At 43.0% G+C, this 23365-nt stretch overlaps 1 protein-coding gene across 4 annotated transcripts in view; it reads left to right on the plus strand.

Annotated features, from left to right (window-relative positions):
* The window catches only part of TRPM8 (transient receptor potential cation channel subfamily M member 8), a 145464-nt gene that overhangs the window by 23619 nt on the left and 98480 nt on the right, over positions 1 to 23365 (plus strand). For all 4 annotated transcript variants that reach the window (XM_068246968.1, XM_068246965.1, XM_068246966.1 and 1 more), the window contains 3 exons: positions 165 to 342; positions 2748 to 2920; positions 21574 to 21748. In XM_068246968.1, the coding sequence (XP_068103069.1) occupies positions 165 to 342; positions 2748 to 2920; positions 21574 to 21748 (526 nt within the window). The remainder of the gene's footprint in view (positions 1 to 164; positions 343 to 2747; positions 2921 to 21573; positions 21749 to 23365) is intronic.

A 23365-nucleotide genomic window follows, 5' to 3' on the forward strand; every position in this document is an offset into this window, starting at 1 on the left:
ATCTTTTACTCTGCTATGCATATGTTTATTAGCATGAGTTTTAGATGAGATGAGTATTATAATCTTAACATTTTTTTACTCTGAAACTTACACAGTTAGAAGTAAGTACTGGCCAATTCAATTACCTTTATGGATGTTATTTACTTTGTATTTCCTTATGCCAGTACATCCGCTTGTCCCGGGACACAACACCAGACACGTTGTATGAGCTGATGACTAAATACTGGCAGCTGAAAACCCCAAACCTCATCATCTCTGTGACAGGGGGTGCCAAGAACTTCTCCCTAAAGCCACGGATGCGCAAGATCTTCAGCCGTCTCATCTACATTGCGCAGACCAAAGGTGCATTGAAATAAACCATTAACATAATTGAGAATGTTATGCCTGATAATTTACTATGCTCTACAAGTATACTACTGTATGTGTTAACAGTTAAAGTGACACTGAAGCGAAAATAAATTTATGAGATGAATTGTATGTATCAAAAGTTTCTCTTTCTAAAGGGATTTGAAAGCTACAGCCGTATACTCTTTATAAAAATGGTATTTGTAATAGCATATTTAAGAGACAGTGTCTCCAACACAAGTTTCCTACAGGCTCCACAACTGTGCATTAGAGAGGAACAACTGTTATTTCTGCCTCGTGTTTTAAGCCTTATATGTTGTATATGGAAATACATTACCAATTCAGTGTTACTCATCACGAGCTCGTGATCACAGGCAACCCATGATCAGGAGCTGTTTTTCCTGATCATGAGGTTGGATTCCGAATTCGTGATCGCCTCTCGATCACGGATTCAGTTCCGAATGCACTCGTGATCGTGGTTTAAATCCGGCTCGTGATCATGGATTTAGCTGTGATTATTACCTGAAAACCCGCTGATATTAGCAGTTAACAAAAAAGCCCCTTTACATGCTAGAAACACCAAATTTTCCAGATATGTTGAGAAAAACTGTGGGAACAAGAGGAAAACTTTTTTTTTTCAAAAAGACCTTATAGTTTTTGAGAAAAATCGATTTTAAAGTTTCAAAGGAAAAAAAATATACTGTACATTTAAATGAGGTAAATGACAGTTAACGGAGCAAACCTAATGGTGGTGTAATTTTACATATAGCAAAAGAAAGAGCAATTCATTTCCTGACGGGGTTTCCAGGGGTCTGTACACAGTTCGTACGGACCTCCCGGAAACCCCTCTGGAGCCGCAACGCTTTGGCCAGGGATCTCTATACAGCCGCAATATGGCTGTATAAAGATCCCTGGCATCGTTTCCTACTTTTTAAAACTTTTTTTATGTCCCCCATGCAGGCTGGGATAGCCAGAATGCGGAGCCCTGGCCTAGCGGGGCTTCGCACCCTGACTATACCAGCCTGCATGGTACATGGTATGGAGAGGCTCCAGGGGAGAGGGGGTGGCCAAGCCTTCCCCTTCCCCCTGGACTCCTTGTCTAATCCATGGACAGGGGGCTCTTCCTCACCTCCAGTGTCCCAGGAGGAGGTGGGGGTGATGACTCCCTGGGGAGTCATGGTGGCATCTGGGAGTCCCCTTTAAGTAGGGGACCCCAGATGCCCGCCCCCTCCAAGGAATAATGAATATAGGGGTACAAAAGTACCTCTTACCCATTTCCACTAAGGATCACGGCCATGATCACGGATTCTGCTTGTAATCACGGTAAAAATCCAAGTCGAATTTGGATTTCGGCTTCAAATCTGGATCCCGATCACGGCGTATCTGGATTTCAGTACTGCTGTGGTCGGATTTACTCGAGTCCATGATCAGGGGGAACTAAACACCACTCACTGATAACAATAATCACTCATATTCTTAGAAATTAGTGACCGGGGCCTCAAAACATTTTTCCATTTTGTCATCCCTCTTTGTGCATTTTGTATAAGTATACTTTCACTTTATAAATAGTAGACCAGGCCTATTACTTTCTTTAAAGTTTTATTTTAGTTACATCGATTGGTTCCACTTACAGATATACAATATTCCTGCTTCACAACTAAAGTAGATCAGTTATAGCAGACATAAGGGAAAAGTAATGCAGTATTCCATTCTTATGTGGCACCCCATTAACAGATTATTATGAATATCATAGCCTTGATTCACTAACTGGCTCCAAGCCGGTTAGTGTGCCTTATCTGAGGTTAGTGTGCCTTATCTGAGTGAGTGTGCCTTATCTGAGGTTAGTGTGCCTTATCTGAGGTTAGTGTGCCTTATCTGAGGTTAGTGTGCCTTATCTGAGGTTAGTGTGCCTTATCTGAGTTTAGTGTGCCTTATCTGAGGTTAGTGTGCCTTATCTGAGGTTAGTGTGCCTTATCTGAGGTTAATGTGCCTTATCTGAACTTAGTACCCCTTAAGTAGCTTTGTGTACACTAAAATAGATTTATTTGATGCACTTGTAAAGATTTTTGGATGCACTTGTAAAGATTTTTATCATCAGCTTGTTTAATCCCCTAACTTACTTGAGTTTTTATCCTGTCAGTATATTATCTTATCTTTAGAATTGTAAGTACAGTCAGTTGCAAGTGGAATAGACCCACACAGGGTCTTAGTACATGCATTGGTTGATTGTAAAGTGCTGTGAACAATGTAACAATGCTATCTAAATGTAAAATATGAATAATATGTACACTAATATATTTAAGACTAAACAATAATAGGTGGTTGTGATTTGGTAGAGTTTTTTTTTTTTTTTTACTATATGCAAGTCATCTAATTAAAACATGCCTCCCTGCCACACATAGGAGCTTGGATATTCACAGGAGGAACTCACTATGGCCTGATGAAGTACATAGGAGAAGTTGTTAGAGATTACACAATTAGCCGGAGCTCAGAGGAGAAGGTCGTAGCCATTGGAATTGCAGCCTGGGGAATGATCGCTAATCGCGATACACTGACCCGGGTTTCCGCAACTGAGGTGTGTGAAGTTAATTTCCATTTGAAATATTCATAACCGTGAATTGTGATTGGCTATTGAAAAGTACTTTCTGGCTAAAACAGTGTTTTTCAACATCATTATAGCATGAACCCTTTCTAATAATGGCTGCTTTAGCCAAATGCCTTGCATTGGGGGTAACATCTGCTCAAATATTTGTTAGCAGTACTCCATTACATGCTTACTGAACATACTTGATGATTTTATTTAACTATAAATACTTGCTTTGATTTGTCTATGTACCATTTATTATTATTTTCTAAACTTTCTAAATTAATTTACTATAACAAGTTCAAGTACCATTGAGCAAAACGAATAGTGTACCCATACCAGCACACATGCAAAAACAGCGCTGGGAAATTTGGACGCAGGACAAAGCCGAAATACAGCTTACCCTGCTCCAGCAAAAGTCCTAGCAGTGTTAATTACTATTTCTCCACCAGGCCGCCATGGACTCAGGGGAAAAATGTATTTTGGCAAATGAATTGCACTGCGTTTGTTTTTTCATAATTTGGGCTCCGTCTTTTGCCGGCACCCAAATTACCCTCTGAACCATGCTATAGCTGTAATTCACATAACAGCCTATGGTGGTGACCAGCTGTAAAGGTTAGTGTCAGCTAGTGACAGAGTTCTGATTATTTGGTGATCTGCAGTATCACCAATAATATAGAAACTATATCTGATTATGTGGTGATCTGCAGAATCACCAATAATGCAGAAATAGTAACAGAAATGTCAGTACTTTAATCAGAGTGATCACATGTGTCTAGGTGCACAGTAGCTCAGGAGCACCCCCAAGTGATAGCCCCTGGCTGTGGGACTATCACCAGAACAGGAGAGGTCATACAGGCAGGGTCGGTAACTGGTCGGTCAGGCAGCAGTACAAAATCGGCAAACAGAACGTAGTCAGAGGATAGCCAAGGTCGGCAGAAATCAGATATGTGGAAGTACAGAATCAGAAGGCAAGAGCAGAGTCGAGGTCAGGCCGGGGTCGGCAACAAGACAGATAAGCAAAGTACAGAATCGTGAGGCAAAGGATAGTCGAGAGTTCAGGCAAGGTTCATACACATAAAGACAATAATATCAATTATAATTATAGCTATCAAACTATTCCTATCTATGTGTGAAATCCTCGGTTTCCTCCCGGATCAAAGCACACCGGAACTATCTAAGGTCTGAGAGCTTAACCGCAAAGTTTCAGCAACAGCAGACAATGATGCACTGACAGTTTAGGCCTTAAATACAGACAGAGCATTCACAAGTTCCGCCCAGCAGATTCCAGCCAATCAGTGCCAAAAGTCAGCCCAGCCCTGTCAGCTGACCAGCAGGTCAGCTGACCCGCCTCCTCAAAGCATAAAGGTCCTGTCTCCTGGTGCGCATGAGTGCTGCCCTGCTTTGATGGACTCTGGAAAGACCTGACCTGGTGGGAATCCGCCGTGACGTCAGATGCGGAAGCGGCGGCCATGCCGCTCTCCGCTGCAGAGGTAATTTTGCTGTTACTGACATTACCCCCTCCCATCCCCCCCCCCCCCCCGGGGCATGGCCTCCGGACACACCCCTGAAGCACATTCAGAATGCAACAAATGAAACTGTTGTTTTAATTCTTTAGCATGGAGATGCCGAGCCGGGACCCATGACCTCTCCTCAGGACCATATCCCTTCCAGTGGACCAAATGCTGTAACGAGTTCTGCACCCTACGAGAATCTAAAATTTCTTCCACCTCATACTCAGGTTCTCCATTGATAATTACCGGGGGGGGGGAGGGGGGGAGAGGACTCAGCATACACAGCTGGTTTAAGCACAGAAACGTGGAAAGATTTAACTCCTTTCATGGTAGCTGGAAGGGCGACTTTGTATGCTACTTCATTGATTTTTTCTGAAATGGGGTATGGCCCAATATACTTAGGCCCCCAACTTAACTGATGGCTGTCTTAGGGCTATGTGGCATGTGGAGACCCATACCATGTCTCCCTGGGTGAAGTCCCATTCAGGTGAACGCTTCCTGCCTCTTTTGTGTATTAAAGGCTTTTTCCAGGTTGGCTTTTACCAACGACCAAATCCTCTTACACAACTTTTGCCAGTTGTCTAATGCTGGAAAAAGAGAATTGGACGTTGGTAAGGGGCAAAATTTTGGTGACTTTCCAGAAACCACCTGAAATGGAGAGTATCCCGAGGAAGTGTTACGAAGATTATTGTGGGCGAACTCCGCAAAGGGAAGAAACTTTACCCAATCCTGATGTTAATCAGCCACATAGCATTGGAGGAACTGCTCCAGTGACTGATTCATTCTCTCGATCTGGCCATTAGTTTGAGGGTGAAAACACGAAGAAAAAGACAGAGTGAGGCCCAAATGTTGACAAAAGGCTCGCCAAAACTTAGACACAAATTGTACCCCTCTATCAGACACAATATTAACTGGTATTCCATGCAAACGGAAAACATGAACGAGAAACGGATCTGCCAACTCTTGGGCCGAGGGAAGCTTTTTTAATGGAACGTAATGGACCATTTTACTAAAACGATCCATGATAACCCAGATCACTGTATTCCCCTCAGAATTGGGGAGTTCTCACACAAAATCCATGGATATGTGGGTCCATGGTTCTGAGGGAGTGGGTAATGACTGCAACATACCCGCAGGAGCCTGTCTGGATGGCTTACTGCGAGCACAGATGGTACAGGAGGTGACAAATTCCTTGCAGTCATTTCTCCATGAAGGCCACCATACACTGCGAGACAAGAGCTCCTCTGTCCTGCCTATACCAGGATGCCCTGCATTCTTGTGGCTATGAAACATCTGTAGCACCAGTAACCGTAGATGCAAAGGAACAAACAACACCCCCTCTGGCTTCCCCTCTGGAGTCTCAGACTGATATGGCTGCAGTGTGACTGCCAGATCCTCCATGGGTTCTGTGGCTGCTATTACAATATGTTTCGGCAAGATGTTTACAGGGAGTGAGGGCTGTACTGTCTCTGGTTCGAAACAACGGGATAATGCATCAGCCTTCACATTTTTATTACCTGGTTTGTACGTAATTATGAATCGGAACCGCGAAAAGAAGAGTGCCCATCGAGCTTGTCTCGGGTTGAGCCTCTTGGCACCTTCAATATATTCCAGATTCTTGTGATCTGTGTAAACTGTCTTAACATGTTCTGCCCCCTCCAGCCAATGTCGCCACTCCTCGAATGCCATCTTTATGGCCAAGAGCTCCCTGTTCCCGATGTCGTAATTTCTCTCTGCTGGGGAGAATTTACGGGAAAAGAAAGCACAGGGGTGTAAGCGCCCCCGAGACCCCTGTCAAAAACCTGAGCGGTTTTTGCCTTTTTCATGATTGCTAACTCAGTAAAGGACCAGCCCTTAAAGCGTTGCTATCATATTAATCCGGCATAGCGGGGTCTAAACCCTCTATAACAGTAATTATAGATTGACGGTATACCTTGATATGAATCAGAGCACTTAGTATATGATTTTATATAAAAAAATTGTATTTGCTTATCATACAGCATATATACAAAATATGAACAGTTCCAAGTAGTGTTTCCTTCTAACAGTATTCCATCTCATGAAGGCTTTATAGCCAAACGATCATCAATCTTCTAAGTACATTCAAAAAAGAATATAACAGTTGTGTTATGTAGAATAAGATCAAAAGTAGTCTCATCTGTATCAATAGCTGTGTATCTAGTAGCTGTGTAAAACTTGTAGTAATCTTCTTAAAGAAATAGCATAAAAAATAGCTTCTAAAAATCTTCTTGCTAACATCTTAACCCTCCTGGCGGTATGAAAAAATCCGCCAGGAGGGAGCGCGGCGTTTTTTTTTTTTTAAAAATCATGTAGCGCGCCCTCTTCGATCGCCTTCGGCGCCTTCCGATCGCCTTCCGATCAGGAAATCCCGTTCAAAGAACGGGATTTCCTGGAGGGCTTCCCCCGTCGCCATGGCCGCCAGGAAGGTTAATAAAACTTAATGCTGAAAAATTAATAAACTAAATCACCAGAATATTAAGCATATTACCCCTTCTCTGTCATCTCTTCAGCATCTAGAACCACTTGTGGGAAGGTAGCTTCTGCCTCATGTGTCTTTTCAGGAGATTGTTGGGCTTCTGCAAACTATGAGCTTACAGCTCCTACCTTTATAGGGGCTGGAGGCAATATGGCTGCCTAATCTGGAACTTCCCTGGATCCCAGGTTCTGATTGGCTAAAGCTTTCGTGCGTCAATGCTTTATCATGTTTTGATTACCTAAGTCACAATATTATTGTTTATAAATTCTTAATTACCTTATCTTGTGGGAATTTACGTCATTTGGAGTGCTTGACATTTGATATAGGGTCATTTCTAGAGTTGGGCCGAACGGTTCGCCTGCGAACGGTTCCATGCGAACTTCAGTGGTTCGCGTTCGCGTCCCGCAGGTGAAGTTTTGCGAAAGTTCGGTTTGCCCCATAATGCACCATGAGGGTCAACTTTGACCCTCTACATCACAGTCAGCAGGCCCAGTGTAGCCAATTAGGCTACACTAGCCCCTGGAGACACTCCCCCCCTAATAAAAGGGCGGCCATTAAGCTCACTCGTGTGCCTGCGTTAGTGAGAGTAGGGCGAGCTGCTGCAGACTGTCTCTCATAGGGAAAGATTGGTTAGGCTTAGCTTGTTCCTGGCTGCATACCTGTTCTGTTCAGTGAGCCCACCATACCTGTTCTGTTCAGTGAGCCCACTGGATACCTGCATACCTGTTCAGTGAACCTGCCACTGCATACCTGTTCTGTGAACCGACCACTGCATACCTGTACTGTGAACCCACCACTGCATACCTGTTCAGTGAACCCACCACTGCATACCTGTTCAGTGAACCCACCACTGCATACCTGTTCAGTAAACCCACCACTGCATACCTGTTCAGTGAACCTGCCACTGCATACCTGTTCTGTGAACCCACCACTGCATACCTGTTCAGTGAACCCACCACTGCATACCTGTTCTACAGTGAACCCGCCACTGCATACCTGTTGTGTTCAGTGAACCCGCCACTGTATGACTGTTCTGTTCAGTGAACCTGCCACTGTATACCTGTTCTGTTCAGTGAACCCGCCACTGTATACCTGTTCTGTTCAGTGAACCTGCCACTGTATAACTGTTCTGTTCAGTGAACCCGCCACTGTATACCTGTTCTGTGAACCTGCCACTGCATACCTGTTCTGTGAACCTGCCACTGCATACCTGTTCTGTGAACCCACCACTGCATACCTGTTCTGTTCAGTGAACCCGCCACTGCATACCTGTTCTGTTCAGTGAACCCGCCACTGTATACCTGTTCAGTGAACCTGCCACTGCATACCTGTTCAGTGAACCCACCACTGCATACCTGTTCAGTGAACCCACCACTGCATACCTGTTCAGTGAACCTGCCACTGCATACCTGTTCTGTTCAGTGAACCTGCCACTGTATACCTGTTCTGTTCAGTGAACCCGCCACTGCATACCTGTTGAGTTCAGTGAACCCGCCACTGTATACCTGTTCTGTTCAGTGAACCCACCACTGCATACCTGTTCTGTTCAGTGAACCCGCCACTGCATACCTGTTGTGTTCCGTGAACCCGCCACTGTATACCTGTTCTGTTCTGTGAACCTGCCACTGCATACCTGTTCTGTGAACCCACCACTGCATACCTGTTGTGTTCAGTGAACCCGCCACTGTATACCTGTTCTGTGAACCTGCCACTGCATACCTGTTCTGTGAACCCGCCACTGCATACCTGTTGTGTTCAGTGAACCCGCCACTGCATACCTGTTCAGTGAACACGCCACTGCATACCTGTTCTGTTCAGTGAACCCGCCACTGCATACCTGTTCTGTTCAGTGAACCCACGGCCCCAAGACTAAGTCAGTCCCTGCACACACAGCATCTCTGCCTGCACGCCGTGTGACTGGCTGCCTGGCCTGCCCCAAGAAGACTAAGTCGCTCCCAGTCCCTCCACACAGCATGTCTGCCTGCAGGCCGCTTGACTACCTTCTCCGCCACCACCAACAGGGTCCGGGACTCCAGGCGGATTGCTGAATTTTTTAGGCCGCTGCTAGCAGCGGCCGCTGTAATAATTTTTCTGGTGCGTGTACATGACTGCCTAATTTTTCTGGCTGCACTGCGGGCAGCTGCAACAACAAAAGAAAAGGCATGTTCATGCGCCCATTCCCCTTCGTGATCATTACCTTGCCGTGGTGAAGGGGCTTGCATATCACAATGAAGCAATGACCGGCGCCTAGATGAGTGTCTCGGGGGGCACACCCACGATAATAAGGTTGTTGCCTCATTGTGGTCAGATCAAATTTGATCAGCTGGACTGTCACTATTCTGTCATTCAGCGACATCAGCCAGGCGACCATATGGGCTGTAAAGCCACCAAAACCTGCACTCTCCCCATGGTGCGCACCAGTCCAGCACGGCCGTCACTACACAAACAGCTGTTTGCGGTGCGTTACACAGTGAGTTTGGTGTGTCAGTGTGAAGCAGTACCTTAATTACACTACCTGATTGATGTATACACATGCAAGATGTTTTAAAGCACTTTAGGCCTGTCATTTAGCATTCAATGTGATTTCTGCCCTTAAAACGCTGCTTTGCGTCAAATCCAGATTTTTCCCGGGGACTTTTGGCATGTATCCCACTCCTCCACCTGGGGGTCCAGGTGTTAGACCCCTTGAAACATCTTTTCCATCACTTTTATGGCCAGCATAATTTTTTTTTTCAAAGTTCGCATCCCCAATGAAGTCTATTGCGGTTCGCGAACTTTTCCGCGAACCGAACCTTACGCGGAAGTTCGCGAACCCGGTTCGCGAACCTAAAATCGGAGGTTCGGCCCCACTCTAGTCATTTCTGATGCACTTTATTAAAAATGGACGTCAACAGCCATCTTATCTGTTGGCTGACCCAGGCATGGAGACTAAACAATGTCATTCATGACACATTTCTGATAAAGTGTTCGCTGCTAATTATGTTGAAATGTCTTGGTACTTCCCCAGACATGAGATTGGTCAGGTTGACACTGTAACCAGACCTGTGAGAGCCTTCAGCAATTTAAGGCTTATTGAAATATACAAGGCTTCTAATATACTTATTTAAATATAAAGCTTATTATATAATTCTTCTTAAAACAATTAATCATAAAAGAAATAATTGCACATTAAATCTTGATAATATAAAATCCTTTTCCATATATTTGTCTTTCTGATGAAGAAATAAATATCTAATTTCAACCGGCAGAGGTCAGCCTTTCATAACAAATAACAAACAGTATTAATAATGTTGACCCCAGATGGCATCATGGAGTCATCTTTAATTAATTGGGAAAACCCCTTGTTTTATTTTTTATATCTCTCATATTTTGACTTTCTCTGTCTGGGAAATGTTTTGCTGGCCTTGGCCTTCAAGCTAAGAAACGTCAACATCTTCTAAAACTAAAACAATCTCACAAGAAGGTTTCACAGACCCAAATCATCACTAGCTTTTAAATATATTTTAAAGTAATAGATTCTATTATATAGGGTTTAACAATAACTATTTCTTTCTTTAAAGGGTCTGTATTAATCATTAATATTTAGATTAATATATGTGTAAGAATTAAGAATATGTGCATATATAATTACTGCAGTAATGTGAGTTTAACTTGCATCTCTGTCTTCACACAGAAGCTTCTTTAAATGTCAAGGCCATGCACTAGCATAAACAAGAATGCTCTGACTTTTTGTAACTAGAATAATCTTATAGGCCTCACAGCCTGGAATATGCTATGTCACAGAGCAATATAAAGTACTCTAACTTTTCACTTTACAATGAAATTTTGCATAGAACATTAAAACTTAACACATATCCATATGACATATTTTCCTGCATAAATAAAACCGCTAGAATTCTGACACCCCGAATATTGGGACAGAACAGCCCCCACCCCAACTTCGGAGGCATCTACTTCCACAATAAATGGGCGTGAGACATCCACGTGATGCAAAATAGGAGCAGCACAGAACAAAGATTTAAGCTGATTAAAGGCTTCACAGGCTTCCTGAGATCAATTGTAAGTATAAGCCCCTTTCTTTGTTAAATTGGTGAGAGGTGCTACTACTGAAGAAAATCCCTTGATGAACTTTCTATAGTAGTTTGCAAAACCTAGGAAGCATTGGAGCGCTTTCAGACCAGCAGGCTGTGCCCACTCCAGCACTGCGGAAACTCCTCGCTAGATAAACCAAGCGAGGAGATAATGTACCCCAAGAAGGTGATCTCAGGCACCTCAAACAGACATTTCTCCAGTTTTGCATATAAATGATTCTCTCAGAGTTTTCCCAACACAAACTTTACATGATCCCTGTGTTCCTTCAGGTTGCGAGAGAATATCAGGATTTCATCCAAGTATATGACGACAAAGCGTCCCAGGACATTCCTAAAAATTTAATTGACAAATTCCTGGAAGACCGCAGGGGCATTACACAACCCGAAGGGCATCACCAAGTACTCGTAAAGCCCATCGGGTGTGTTGAACGCGGTCTTCCATTCATCCCCCTGTCTAATTTTGAATCAAGTTAAATGCCCCTCTCAGGTCTAGTTTGGAGAACACTTGCCCCCCAGATACTTTATTAAGCGCCCTATAATCAATACACGGGCGCAATCCACCATCTTTTTTCTGGACAAAGAAAAAACCCGCCCCTGCTGGTGACTTGGAGGGACGGTTGAACCCTTTCTCAAGGGGACGGATGAACCCTTGATGTAATCCTTCATAGCAAGTTGTTCTGGACCTGAGAGGTTATACAAGTCCCCCCTGGCAGGCATGGCACCCGGCCTCAGATCAATGGGTCAGTCAATGGGGCAGTCAAACTCTCTCTGCGGGAGAAGTTTATCAGCAGCTTGTGGGCAGAAAACATCTGAGAATTCTGAATAGGGGGAAGGAACACCTTCCATTTCAACCTCAGTGGAACACAAGGCAACTTTCTCAAGACAGGAAGATTGAAAAGCGGGGGACCAGGCCAGTAATTGCCCCATGTTCCAGTCAATCTTAGGTGAGGGTTGACGTAACCATGGGAGTCCTAAAACAATCATTGCAGACAACATTTTTAACACATACAATTGCAGTTCCTCCCTATGCAAAACTCCCACATGACAGGTGAAAATAGGAGTTTGCGAGAGGGGTTGCTTGTTCTGCAGTGGAGAGTCATCTATAGCGGTTACGTATATCTGCCTGTCTAAGGGAAGGATAGGAATTCCCCACTTAGAAACCAGACTCAAGTCAATAAAGTTAGCTGCAGAACCCGAATCCACAAAGGCCTGCGTACAAAAAACTTGACCCTTCCATGTCACAGAACAAGGCAATAACATTTTGGAAAACTTCGGAGGTAAAACAGATTCGCCTAGGGTAGTACCTCCAACTACACCTAGGCGGAGAAGCTTCGCCTTCTTGATGCAATTTTGTATGAGATTCCCTTTCTCTCCACAGTACAAACAGAGGCCCTCCTTTCGCCTTCTGGTTTTCTCGGTTTCCGACAACCTTGAATGACCGATCTTCATCGGTTCATCCATAGCAGTAGTGAACGGAGGGGTGAAGACAACAGCTCTGGGAACACCACGTGACCTGCCTTGTCTATAGTACCGTACCCTGTGATCAATTTTTATAGCTAAAGTAATAGCTTCGTCTAGAGTTTTGGGCTCAGGGTGGCTGATCATGATGTTTGACACTGAATCTGACAACCCTGACAAAAAACAGTCTAGCAAAGCTTAATGTTCCCATCTGGAAGAGACCGCCCACTTCCTAAACTGTGAAGCGTAATCTTCCACAGTACAGAAGACTTCCACAGAAGACTCTTTAAATTTCTTTCTGCCGTGGCTGCAAAGTCTGGGTCATCGTATATGACTGCCATGGCATCAAAGAAAGCCTGAAAAGATCCCAAAGCATCATGACCCTCAGGCAAGTTATAGGCCCAGGTTTGTGAATCCCCAGACAGCAACATTTTAAACAAGGTTACATGCTGTAGTTCAGAGCCTGACGCAATGGGTCTCATTTCAAAGTATGATTTACACCTGTTTCTAAAATTTCTGAAATCTGACTTATGACCTGAGAATTTCTCAGGAAGTGCCATCTTAGGTTCAATAACACAAGCGGGAGGCACTGATGTGGTGGATACCTGCAGGTTATGCGCAGCATCAGTCAAACGGTTTAATTGGGCCTGCTGCAAAACGACTGTGTGATTTAACTGATCCACAGCCGTGATTAAGACCTGAACATGTAAACCTAGTGCCTCCATGATTTTTGAGGTCTGCTGTTATGTAACGGTTAGTGTCAGCTAGTGACAGAGTTCTGATTATTTGGTGATCTGCAGTATCACCAATAGTACAGAAACTATATCTGATTATGTGGTGATCTGCAGAATCACCAATAATGCAGAAATAGTAACAGAAATGTCAGTACTTTAATCAGAGTGATCACACGTGTCTAGGTGCACAGTAGCTCAGGAGCACTCCCAAGTGATAGCCCCTGGCTGTGGGACTATCACCAGAACAGGAGAGGTCGTACAGGCAGGGTCGGTAACTGGTCGGTCAGGCAGCAGTACAAAATCGGCAAACAGAACGTAGCCAGAGGATAGCCAAGGTCGGCAGCAATCAGATATGCGGAAGTACAGAATCAGAAGGCAAGAGCAGAGTCGAGGTCGGGCCGGGGTCGGCAACAAGACAGATAGGCAGAGTACAGAATCGTGAGGCAAAGGATAGTCAAGAGTTCAGGCAAGGTTCATACACATAAAGACAATAATATCAATTATAATTATAGCTATCAAACAATTCCTATCTATGTGTGAAATCCTCGGTTTCCTCCCGCATCAAAGCACACCAGAACTATTTTAGGTCTGAGAGCTTAACCGCAAAGTTTCAGCAACAGCAGACACTGATGCACTGGCAGTTTAGGCCTTAAATGCAGACAGAGCATTCACAAGTTCCGCCCAGCAGATTCCAGCCAATCAGTGCCAAAAGTCAGCCCAGCCATGCCAGCTGACCAGCAGGTCAGCTGACCCACCTCCTCAAAGCATAAAGGTCCTGTCTCCATGTGCGCGTGAGTGCTGCCCTGCTTTGATGGACTCTGGAAAGACCTGACCTGGTGGGAAGCGATGCCGAGGAGGCGGCGGCGGAATCCGCCGTGACGTCAGACGCGGAAGCGGCGGCCGTGCCGCTCTCCGCTGCAGAGGTAATTTTGTTGTTACTGACACCAGCAGTGCCCAAATATCCAGCACCCTTTGTGCTTGCCTCGCCCATACCATGTGTAAGAGCCTAGAGGCTGAAACACACACCGGCATCTTGTAATTGTGCCATTATGAAGACTGATCTAACACAATATAGTCCATATCGTATTAACTTTTTGCCTGAGATTTCTCAAAGGAGATATTTTCAAACCTGATCAATAAAATACTTTAAAAGCTCCCACCAAGCATAAATTTACTCAAAATAATTTTGATATTGCCTTTTTACCTAAGTTTTAGTACGTTTTCAAGTGCAAAGTGCTGAAAAGTTATTTTTTAGATAAGAATATTAATTAACTTAATTAAATTATCTCCTTGGAGAAAACTCAGAAGAAACACTTTTTGGTACTTTTTGAATAGTAACATGCTGAAAAGTTATTTTAAAAAGTTGAAAAATTCTCTCGTAGGAGGAAACTAAGGAGATGCCCCATATACTTTGAAGTGGGGGAAAATAATCAGAAGTGAAGATAATGCCCCCCTTCTAAGATAATGACCTTTCTCTTAAGTTTTTGTCTCAGGAGAACATTTTTCATCTTAGCATAAAATAACTTTTCAGCACCTAACAACTGAAAAGTTACTAGCAGGGGGGAAAAAAGTAATATCAAACTTGTTTTCAGTTTTTTCATATTTGCTGGGGGTTTAAAAAGTACTTTATTGATAAGGTGATAATATCTCCCATGATAACTCTGGATAAAAGTTACTTGAATAGAGATTAATTAGTCCTTCAACTGATTTCATAAAAACTACTCTAAGAACTCCACTGCTACCAAATCCAACTAAAGGTGATGTTCAGACAATTAGCGTTCAAACCATATGAAATACAGGGGAATGCGAAAGTTTGTACAAACTTGTTAATCTTCATGATTTTCCTGTACAAATCGTTGGTTGTTACGCTAAAAAATGTCAGTTAAATATGTCATATAGGAGACACACACACAGTGATATTTTAGAAGTGAAATGAAGTTGATTGGATTTACAGAAAGCACGCAATAATTGTTTAAACAAAATTAGGCAAGTGCACACATTTGGGCACCACAAAAAAAGAAATGAAATCAATATTTAGTATATCCTCATTTTGCAGAAATTACAGCCTCTAAACGCTTCCTATAGGTTACCATGAGAGTCGATATTCTGGTTGAAGGTATTTTGGACCATTCCTTTTTAAAAAACATTTCTAGTTCATTCAGGTTTAATGGCTTCCGAGCACAGACAGCATTCTTTAACTCACATCACAGATTTTCAATTATATTCAGGTCTGGGGACTGAGATGGCCATTCCAGAACGTTGTACTTGTTCCTTTGCATAAATGCCTTAGTGGATTTTGAGGAGTGTTTAGGGTCGTTGTCTTGTTGAAAGATCCAGCTCCGGCGCAGCTTCAGCTTTGTCACTGATTCCTGGACATTGGTCTCCAGAATCTGCTGATACTGAGTGAAATTCATGGGTCCATCAACATTGACAAAATTCCCAGTCCCTGCACTGGCCACACAGCCCCACAGCATGATGGAATCACCACCATATTTTACTGTAGGTAGCAGGTGTTTTCTTGGAATGCTGCGTTCTTTTTCCTCCATGCATTGTTATGCCCAAATAACTCAATCTTAGTTTCATTAGTCCACACCATCTTATTCCAAAATGAAGCTGGCTTGTCCAAATGTGCTTTAGCATACCTCAAGAGGCTCTGTTTGTGCTGTGGGCAGAGAAAAGGCTTCCTCTGCATCACTCTCACATACAGCATCTCCTTGTGTAAAGTGCGCCGAATGGTTGAACGATGCACAGTGATTCCATCTGCAACAAGATGATGTTGTAGGTCTTTGGTGCTGATCTGTGAGTTGACTCTGGCTGTTCTCACCATTCGTCGCTTATATCTAGCCGAGATTTTTCCTGGTCTGTCACTTCAAACCTTACCTTGAACTGAGCCTGTGGTCTTCCATTTCCTCAATATGTTCCTAACTGTGGAAACAGACAGCTGAAATCTCTGAGACAGCTTTCTGTATCCTTCCCCTAAACCATGATGATGAACAATCTTTGTCTTCAGGTCATTTCAGAGTTGTTTTGAGACCCCCATATTGCTACTCTTCAGAGAAAATCAAAAGAGGAGGGACACTTACAATTGACCCCCTTAAATACTCTTTCTCATAATTGGATTCACTTGTGTATTTAGGTCAGGGGTCACAGAGCTTACCAAGCCAATTTGATTTCCAATAAGTAGTTCTAATGGTTTTGGAATCAATACAATTACACCAGTGGCCAAATGTATGCACCTGCCTAATTTTATTTAAACAATTATTGCGCACTTTCTGTAAATCCAATAAACTTCATTTCACTTTTCAAATATCACTGTATGTGTCTCCTATATGATATATTTAACTGACATTTTTTATCGTAACAACCAACGATTTATACAGGAAAATCATGACGTTTAACAAGGTTGCCCAAACGTTCGCAACCCACTGTATACTTTGATTACCACTCTTATGACCAAAGAACAGATTAGGTACAGTTAAAATAATAGCTGAAAGGGAAATCTGAGGGCTATTATCACTGCAGAATATTTTATTGCTATGATTTTCACAATGTCTGTGCAACGCACAGGTTTGATTGGCTGGAGTTGAGGAGACTGGTTCAGAGCCCTTGGCCTTCACTAGTGTAAATTTTAATGGATTTTGCCTTCATAAACTTTTACATAATTTTCACGTTTATGATCTTGATCACAATGTTGATTTTGCATGTAATCTACACTTACGTAATATGTATAAGTTACACAAAATTAAATTAGCGTTATTTACAAAAGTGTTTTAAACATATTTGTGAAAGTGCATGGCATGCATGTGAAAAGTCATTTTCACTAAATGCATTGAAGTTAATTTTAATTATGGTTACGTATGAAATTGATTTTGAAATAATGTAAACCTTTGCATTGCAATTTTGCATCCTAATTGCAAATTTTGCTGCAAAATGACTATAATGCAAATTCCAATAAAATATTGGGCAAACACAAAGTCAGTCAGGTTGTTTGACAACCATCCAGTATACCTGATGTCATCATCTACATACAAACCAAATTGTAATATACAGTGTATGTGCACCCCTTGAGAGCTCACATCTTATATTGCACCACTATATAAAAACTTTGGGGGTTTAAAGGATATTGTTAAAGAGAACCCGAGGAGCTAAAAAGTTCAAAAAGTAAATACTTACCTAAGGAGAGATAAGCCTCTGGCTCCTCCAGAGGCTTCCAATTATGTAATTTGGTCCTCCACCTCTCCCCAGGACCCTCTGGAACATTGGAGCTGTGAAATGCCTGACATGAATTTCACAACCCCCTGACCGCTTCCTCAGAGGCTCAGTATTAACTTAGAGCAATCCTCATTACAGTCCATACATCCATGTATGGCGTGAACTCTCAGAGGAGGCCAGTATAATGCTGGGTGCAAACTGCCACATTAACCACAAGGAGTAGAAAAACAAAAATTGTGTCCACTAGGAGACTGCACATGAACCAGTAGCAAGTATAGGTAATATGCTCACATGCCTGATGACAGTCATCAGTTAGGGATATTGAACTATTTGTCTTCATTAAGCTGTGCAGATTCAGCCAGGATTGCAGCTGGTAAACACGATAATTGTGTTTTTCTCCAGATTATTTTCAAATAGTTTTCAATCTTTTATTTTATGTTTGACTTTCTGTAACTGTAATTATTTCCAAAGTTGCATTACGAAAATTGCAGGTTAAAAGGAATCAGCATAGAACAACAACATTTTTTTTTTTTTTTGCTATAAATAGTTTCTGAAATCGTTTGTCTCTACTAACCCCTTTTTTATGGAGACTACTCATTTCCTACAGCATACTGAAACAGAAAGAAACTGTTGCTATTGTTTTGGCTTGTTCGGGGGTAACAGCTCTGAGTGGGACTAGTTGTGGAGGAAAGGGGGAAGCGTCAGTGGGATCCAGAGTGTTAGGATAAAACTGATGAAAAAAAGTAAATTGAATAAGGGCCAATGACCTTGGTTCAATTAAAATTTTTTCCTAAATTTCCTCCCCAGTGATATTTTAAAATCTTGTCAATAAAATGCCTCTTACGTGGAACCTGAAGTGAGAAGTATATGGAGGCTGCCATGTTTATTTCCTTTTCCTGGCAGCCTTGTTGCTATTTTGGCTAAAGTAGTGTCTGAATCACACCAGAAAGAAGCATGTAGCTAATCTTGACAGATTTGACAAAAATGTCAGAACCACCTCATCTGCTACATGCTTGTTCAGGGCCTATGGCTAAATGTATTAGAGGTGGAGGATCAGCAGGCTAGCCAGGCAACTGGTATTGCTTTAATGGAAATAAATATGGCAGCCACTATATACCTCTCACTTCAGGTTCCCTTTAAGCCATCTGTATGCAAAATACTCATAAAAATGTTGACAGTACTAACTTCATCTCCTTTTTGGTACTTTTTCAGTTGCAGCGTAAGGGCTCAAAACTCTTAGCAGCCTTTTCTAAGTGGTAGTGATTTGAAAAAGCTCTTGCTAATGCAATGCTATGGGGGATTTTTATAAAATCACATCGCTTAAGTGGGATCACACCCATAGCATTACATTAGCAAGAGCTTTTGAAATCACAAAGCGCTCAGAAAAGCGCTCCTAGTGGGTTCCAGGCCTTGGTATTCTTAAAGTGTCAAACAAACACAAACTGAGAGGGTTATATACCGGGGATATATAAACCAACACTAAGTCCAAAAGGACAGGCCCTATAGGTACTGAATAAACACAAGCAGATTACTTGTATATAAAAGAGCTAATTGCTCAAAGGGAGGAAACATAAATGTCAAGGTATCCTCAGTAAGTTTAGACAATTATAATGTAGTCACATAGAAGTAAATATATGATGTGGAGGTCTTTGCTCATCCCCCACAAATGATTTGTGGTGTAGCTATTACACATATATATATATATAAAGCACATAAACTTACTACACAGTGCAGGATGTACAAAAGGTCTGCTCAGATATAGGCTTGATAACCTGACTACAGGGCCCCTTAAGAGTATGGTACAATTCAATTTAATTCACTTTATTGTCATTGTGTAACACAACGAAATTACTTTTCATGACAACTCCACGGTGCATATAGGGAACATAGTGATAGTAACAAGGAAGAGAAGAAATTATACACATATGCCAGGTATTACAGATATTTAAACAATTTGTACACAGTGTTAATTATTTCAGAGACGATTCAGAGTTCATCAAGTTTATGGCAGATGGGAAAAAGCTGTCTTTCAGTCTGTTTGTGTGTGTGCGGATTGATCTAAAACGTTTACCTGATGGAAGGAGCTCAAACAAGGCATTTCCAGGGTGAGTGTTGTCCTTGATAATGTTTTTGGCCCTTCTCACGCTGCGAGTATTATACAAAAGTTCCAGTGATGGTAGTTCAGTGCCAATAATGGCTTCTGCTGTTTTAACAACTCGCTGCAGGGCTTCTCTAGTAGCCTTTGTGCAGCTGTTGTACCAGGCCGTCATGCAATTGGTCAGAATGCTTTCTATAGTGCATCTGTAGAAATTAACCAGCAGCTTCTGTGGGAGGTTAGCACTCCTTAGTTTTCTCAGAAAGTAGAAGCGTTGTTGTGCTTTGCCAGTTAGAGCTAAAGCATTGTCAGCCCAGGACAGGTTCTCTGCGATGGTGACTCCCAAAAATTTGAAGCTGGAAACTCCACAGCCTCTGCATTGATCATTAGCGGTAGGTGAGTGGTCTTTTTTGGTGGTCCTAAAGTCCAAAATAATTTCTTTGGTCTTCTTTGTATTTAATAACAGGTTGTTAATGTCGCACCATGCAGTCAGGTTCCTAACTTCTTCTCTGTATGCAGCTTCCTCATTGCCTGATATAAGCCCAATGACAGTCGTATCATCTGCAAACTTAACAATTATGTTTGAGGTATGGATAGGCTGGCAGTCATGGGTGAAAAGTGCATAGAGGAGACGGCTTAATACACAGCCCTGTGGCATGCCAGTGCTCAGGGTAAGGGTGGAGGATGTCTGTTTTCCTAGTCTGACAGTTTGAGGGCGATTAGTAGACATAATGGAGGAGTTACAGAACAATTGTGAGGTGCTCTGACTTGGGCTTTTGCTGGGGGATTTACTGTTGGTGGGGGGCTTGCATTTTGTAAATAATTACTGTATATATGTATAGCACTCTTTGATAAAGCCGTAGGGTGAAACATGTTAGAGATTCATATTGCAGCACTTTGTAAATAGCACCTCACAATTGTTCTGTAAATCCTTCATTATGTCTACTTTGCAGCATGTACCATACTTTTAAGGGACTCTGTAGTCAGGTTATCAAGCCTATATCTGATCAGACCTTTTGTACATCCTGCACTGTGTAGTAAGTTTATGTGCTTTATATATATGTGTAATAGCTACACCACAAATCATTTGTGGGGGATGAGCAAAGACCTCCACATCATATATTTACTTCTATGTGACTACATTATAATTGTCTAAACTTACTGAGGATACCTTGACATTTATGTTTCCCCCCTTTGAGCAATTAGCTCTTTTATATATGTTACGGCCAGAACCCGAAGTGTGGCCAATGTGCGAAGTGGCCGCAGCGCAGAGGCCAATGTTAGAAATGTAATGTTTAAATGTATTAAAACCTGCTTAATTTCATGAAATATAGCCGGCTGCAATGTAATAGATGAAGCCGCCGGCTTTTGCACTGCATCCTCCTCCTCTCCTCCTCCTTCCCCCCGCCTCTCTCCTCTCTCTGCCTCCTACACAACATACGGAGCAGCCGGGGACACGCGTGTCCCCGAGAGTCGTTCGTCGCGGCAGGGGAATCCTGCCGTTCCTGCAGAGCGGGTGCTGGCAGAAGCAATGTCTGCAGCCTCCCCGCTCTGCTTCCCCTGCCGCGACGAACGACTCTCCGGGACACGCATTGTCCCCGGCTGCTCCGTATGTTGAATAGGAGGCAGAGAGAGGGGAGAGGCGGGGGGGAAGTAGGAGGAGAGGAGGAGGAGGCAGTGCGAAAGCAGGCGGCTTCATCTATTACATTGCCGCCGGCTATATTTCATGAAATTAAGCAGGTTTTAATACATTTAAACATTACATTTCTAACATTGGCCGCTGCGCTGCGGCCACTTCGCACATTGGCCGGCCAGAACCCGAAGTGGCCACACTTCGGGTTCTGGCCGTAACATATACAAGTAATCTGCTTGTGTTTATTCAGTACCTACAGGGCCTGTCCTTTTGGACTTAGTGTTGTTCTTAAAGTGTCCAGGCTGTAGCACTTTAATGTGTATTGATATAATGAAGCAATTTGTGTTAGTTATTTTCAGTCTTATATATGTTATTAAAGACCTAGGATAACATTGAATTCCTCATGGCAGGGAAATTACGTGGCAAATTACAGCATGGAAGAGCAGAAGCGAGATCCCCTCTACTGCCTAGACAACAATCACACACATTTGATTCTGGTGGATAATGGAACAAATGGACAGCCAAGTGTAGAGGCTGATCTTCGAGCTTCGTTGGAGAAGTACATCTCAGAATTAAATGTACCTGGTACAGTAGTTGGCTTATTTTGACTTGTAGTCTAAAAGTTTGGGACTTAAATGACAGTTGAGACTAGATCACATGACAACAGTCTCATGTCTGTGGGCTCCCTTGTACTGTTAAACAAGTTGTGAAAAGGAAAAAAAGAAAGAAAAAGTTAGAAAAAGTTGTCAGATCGTTAAGCTATTCCATCCTAATTAGTAACGTTGCTAATGCTAGGTGGTTCTTGCCTAGCTAGCTTCTTAAAGAGTAATGGTTCTTACGTATTCACATCCCGTCTGGAAAGTTTGGCAACTTTTTGTTAAAGTTCTGTTTGTTCCCCTAGCCAGATCTAACCATTTTTGGAAAGCTGAAAGTCCCGGCTTTCCTTTGCACTGGGTCCCACGTCAATGTGATGCCCCATTCCCAAGTTAGGGGGTGTTTGGGAGACAGGTGTCCCCTGCACTTTGCTGCAGAGAGCACAGTGGAATTGAGTCTCCTGCCCATGCCAGTAAGACAGAGAGGATACAAGGGTGCATAACTGTGCTGCTCCTTTATCTGTAATGAGAGACTAAGGGCACTTGACATAAGTTTAGAAGACACAGATTTATGGTGTTAAGGAAGAAGAAGACCTACTGGGTGTGCTGCTTATCATCATGTCGGGTTTGTCCCGTACTTCTGTAATTGCACTTTCTGCAGCCAAGTTCATGGGACACCCCTCCTTCAAAACCCCATAACTTGGGAACTGAGCATCATACCGACTCAGGACCTGCTGCAACAGAACGCCGGGACTTTAAGCTTTCCAAAAATGGTGCTGTACAGTGCTGTATTCGCTTCTTCCGAACTACATCTCCCAGCATGCTTTGCAATGTGCATGTGTGACCCCTGCCAGGCATTACAAATGCCCACAGAAGCTGTGGTCAGATTGAGAAGATGGTGGATCCCGAGTGAGTCGGCAGCCAGAGAATCAGCACTCTTTGGGTATGTAATGCTGCTTCCCTCTACTGCTGCACCCACAGCGACAAACACTATTATGATCCTCCCTTATGGGGAGGATCGTTTTTGAAAAAGTACAAAAATGATGCTCTGTGAACTGTAACATTCCCCAGAGACAGTATTGTCCACTTACCATAACGCTCCTGACCCTTTAAACTGTAGATATTGCTGTTATCTAAAGCATCATATATTCAATTCACACATTCTGTCCATGAGAGCCTGAATGCTGGCAGTTTTCCTAATGGCTGTGTTCTACGTCAATGAAAGCTGTTGCCCGCCTGTTATTTTAGAGATCGCAGCTGCAATTTCTGTTTCCAGACATTGTTCCATTCACTCTAATGGAGCAGTGATTAAAAATAGAGATTTTGGCTGCTAGCTCTGCATTGTGACAACAAATGGAGCCAGAGGGTTTCAGAAGTGTGAGGCACAGCACAGGCACTGAGGGACGTGCAAGCAATCAGACTACCCAGGAGGAGGTTAGTATATAATACTAGGGGCCTGCCAGCAGTCAGACTGCTAAAGAGGAAGTTAGCATATACTGAGATAACTGCCAGCAGTCAGACTGCCAAGGAGGAGGTTAGACTTCTCTGAAAGACCTGCCACAATTCACAGGGGCCAAGGAGAAGGTTATTTTAACCGGAGTGAACTGCC

Source organism: Hyperolius riggenbachi, chromosome 7, assembly GCF_040937935.1.
Source record: "Hyperolius riggenbachi isolate aHypRig1 chromosome 7, aHypRig1.pri, whole genome shotgun sequence".
Classification (NCBI taxonomy): domain Eukaryota; kingdom Metazoa; phylum Chordata; class Amphibia; order Anura; family Hyperoliidae; genus Hyperolius; species Hyperolius riggenbachi.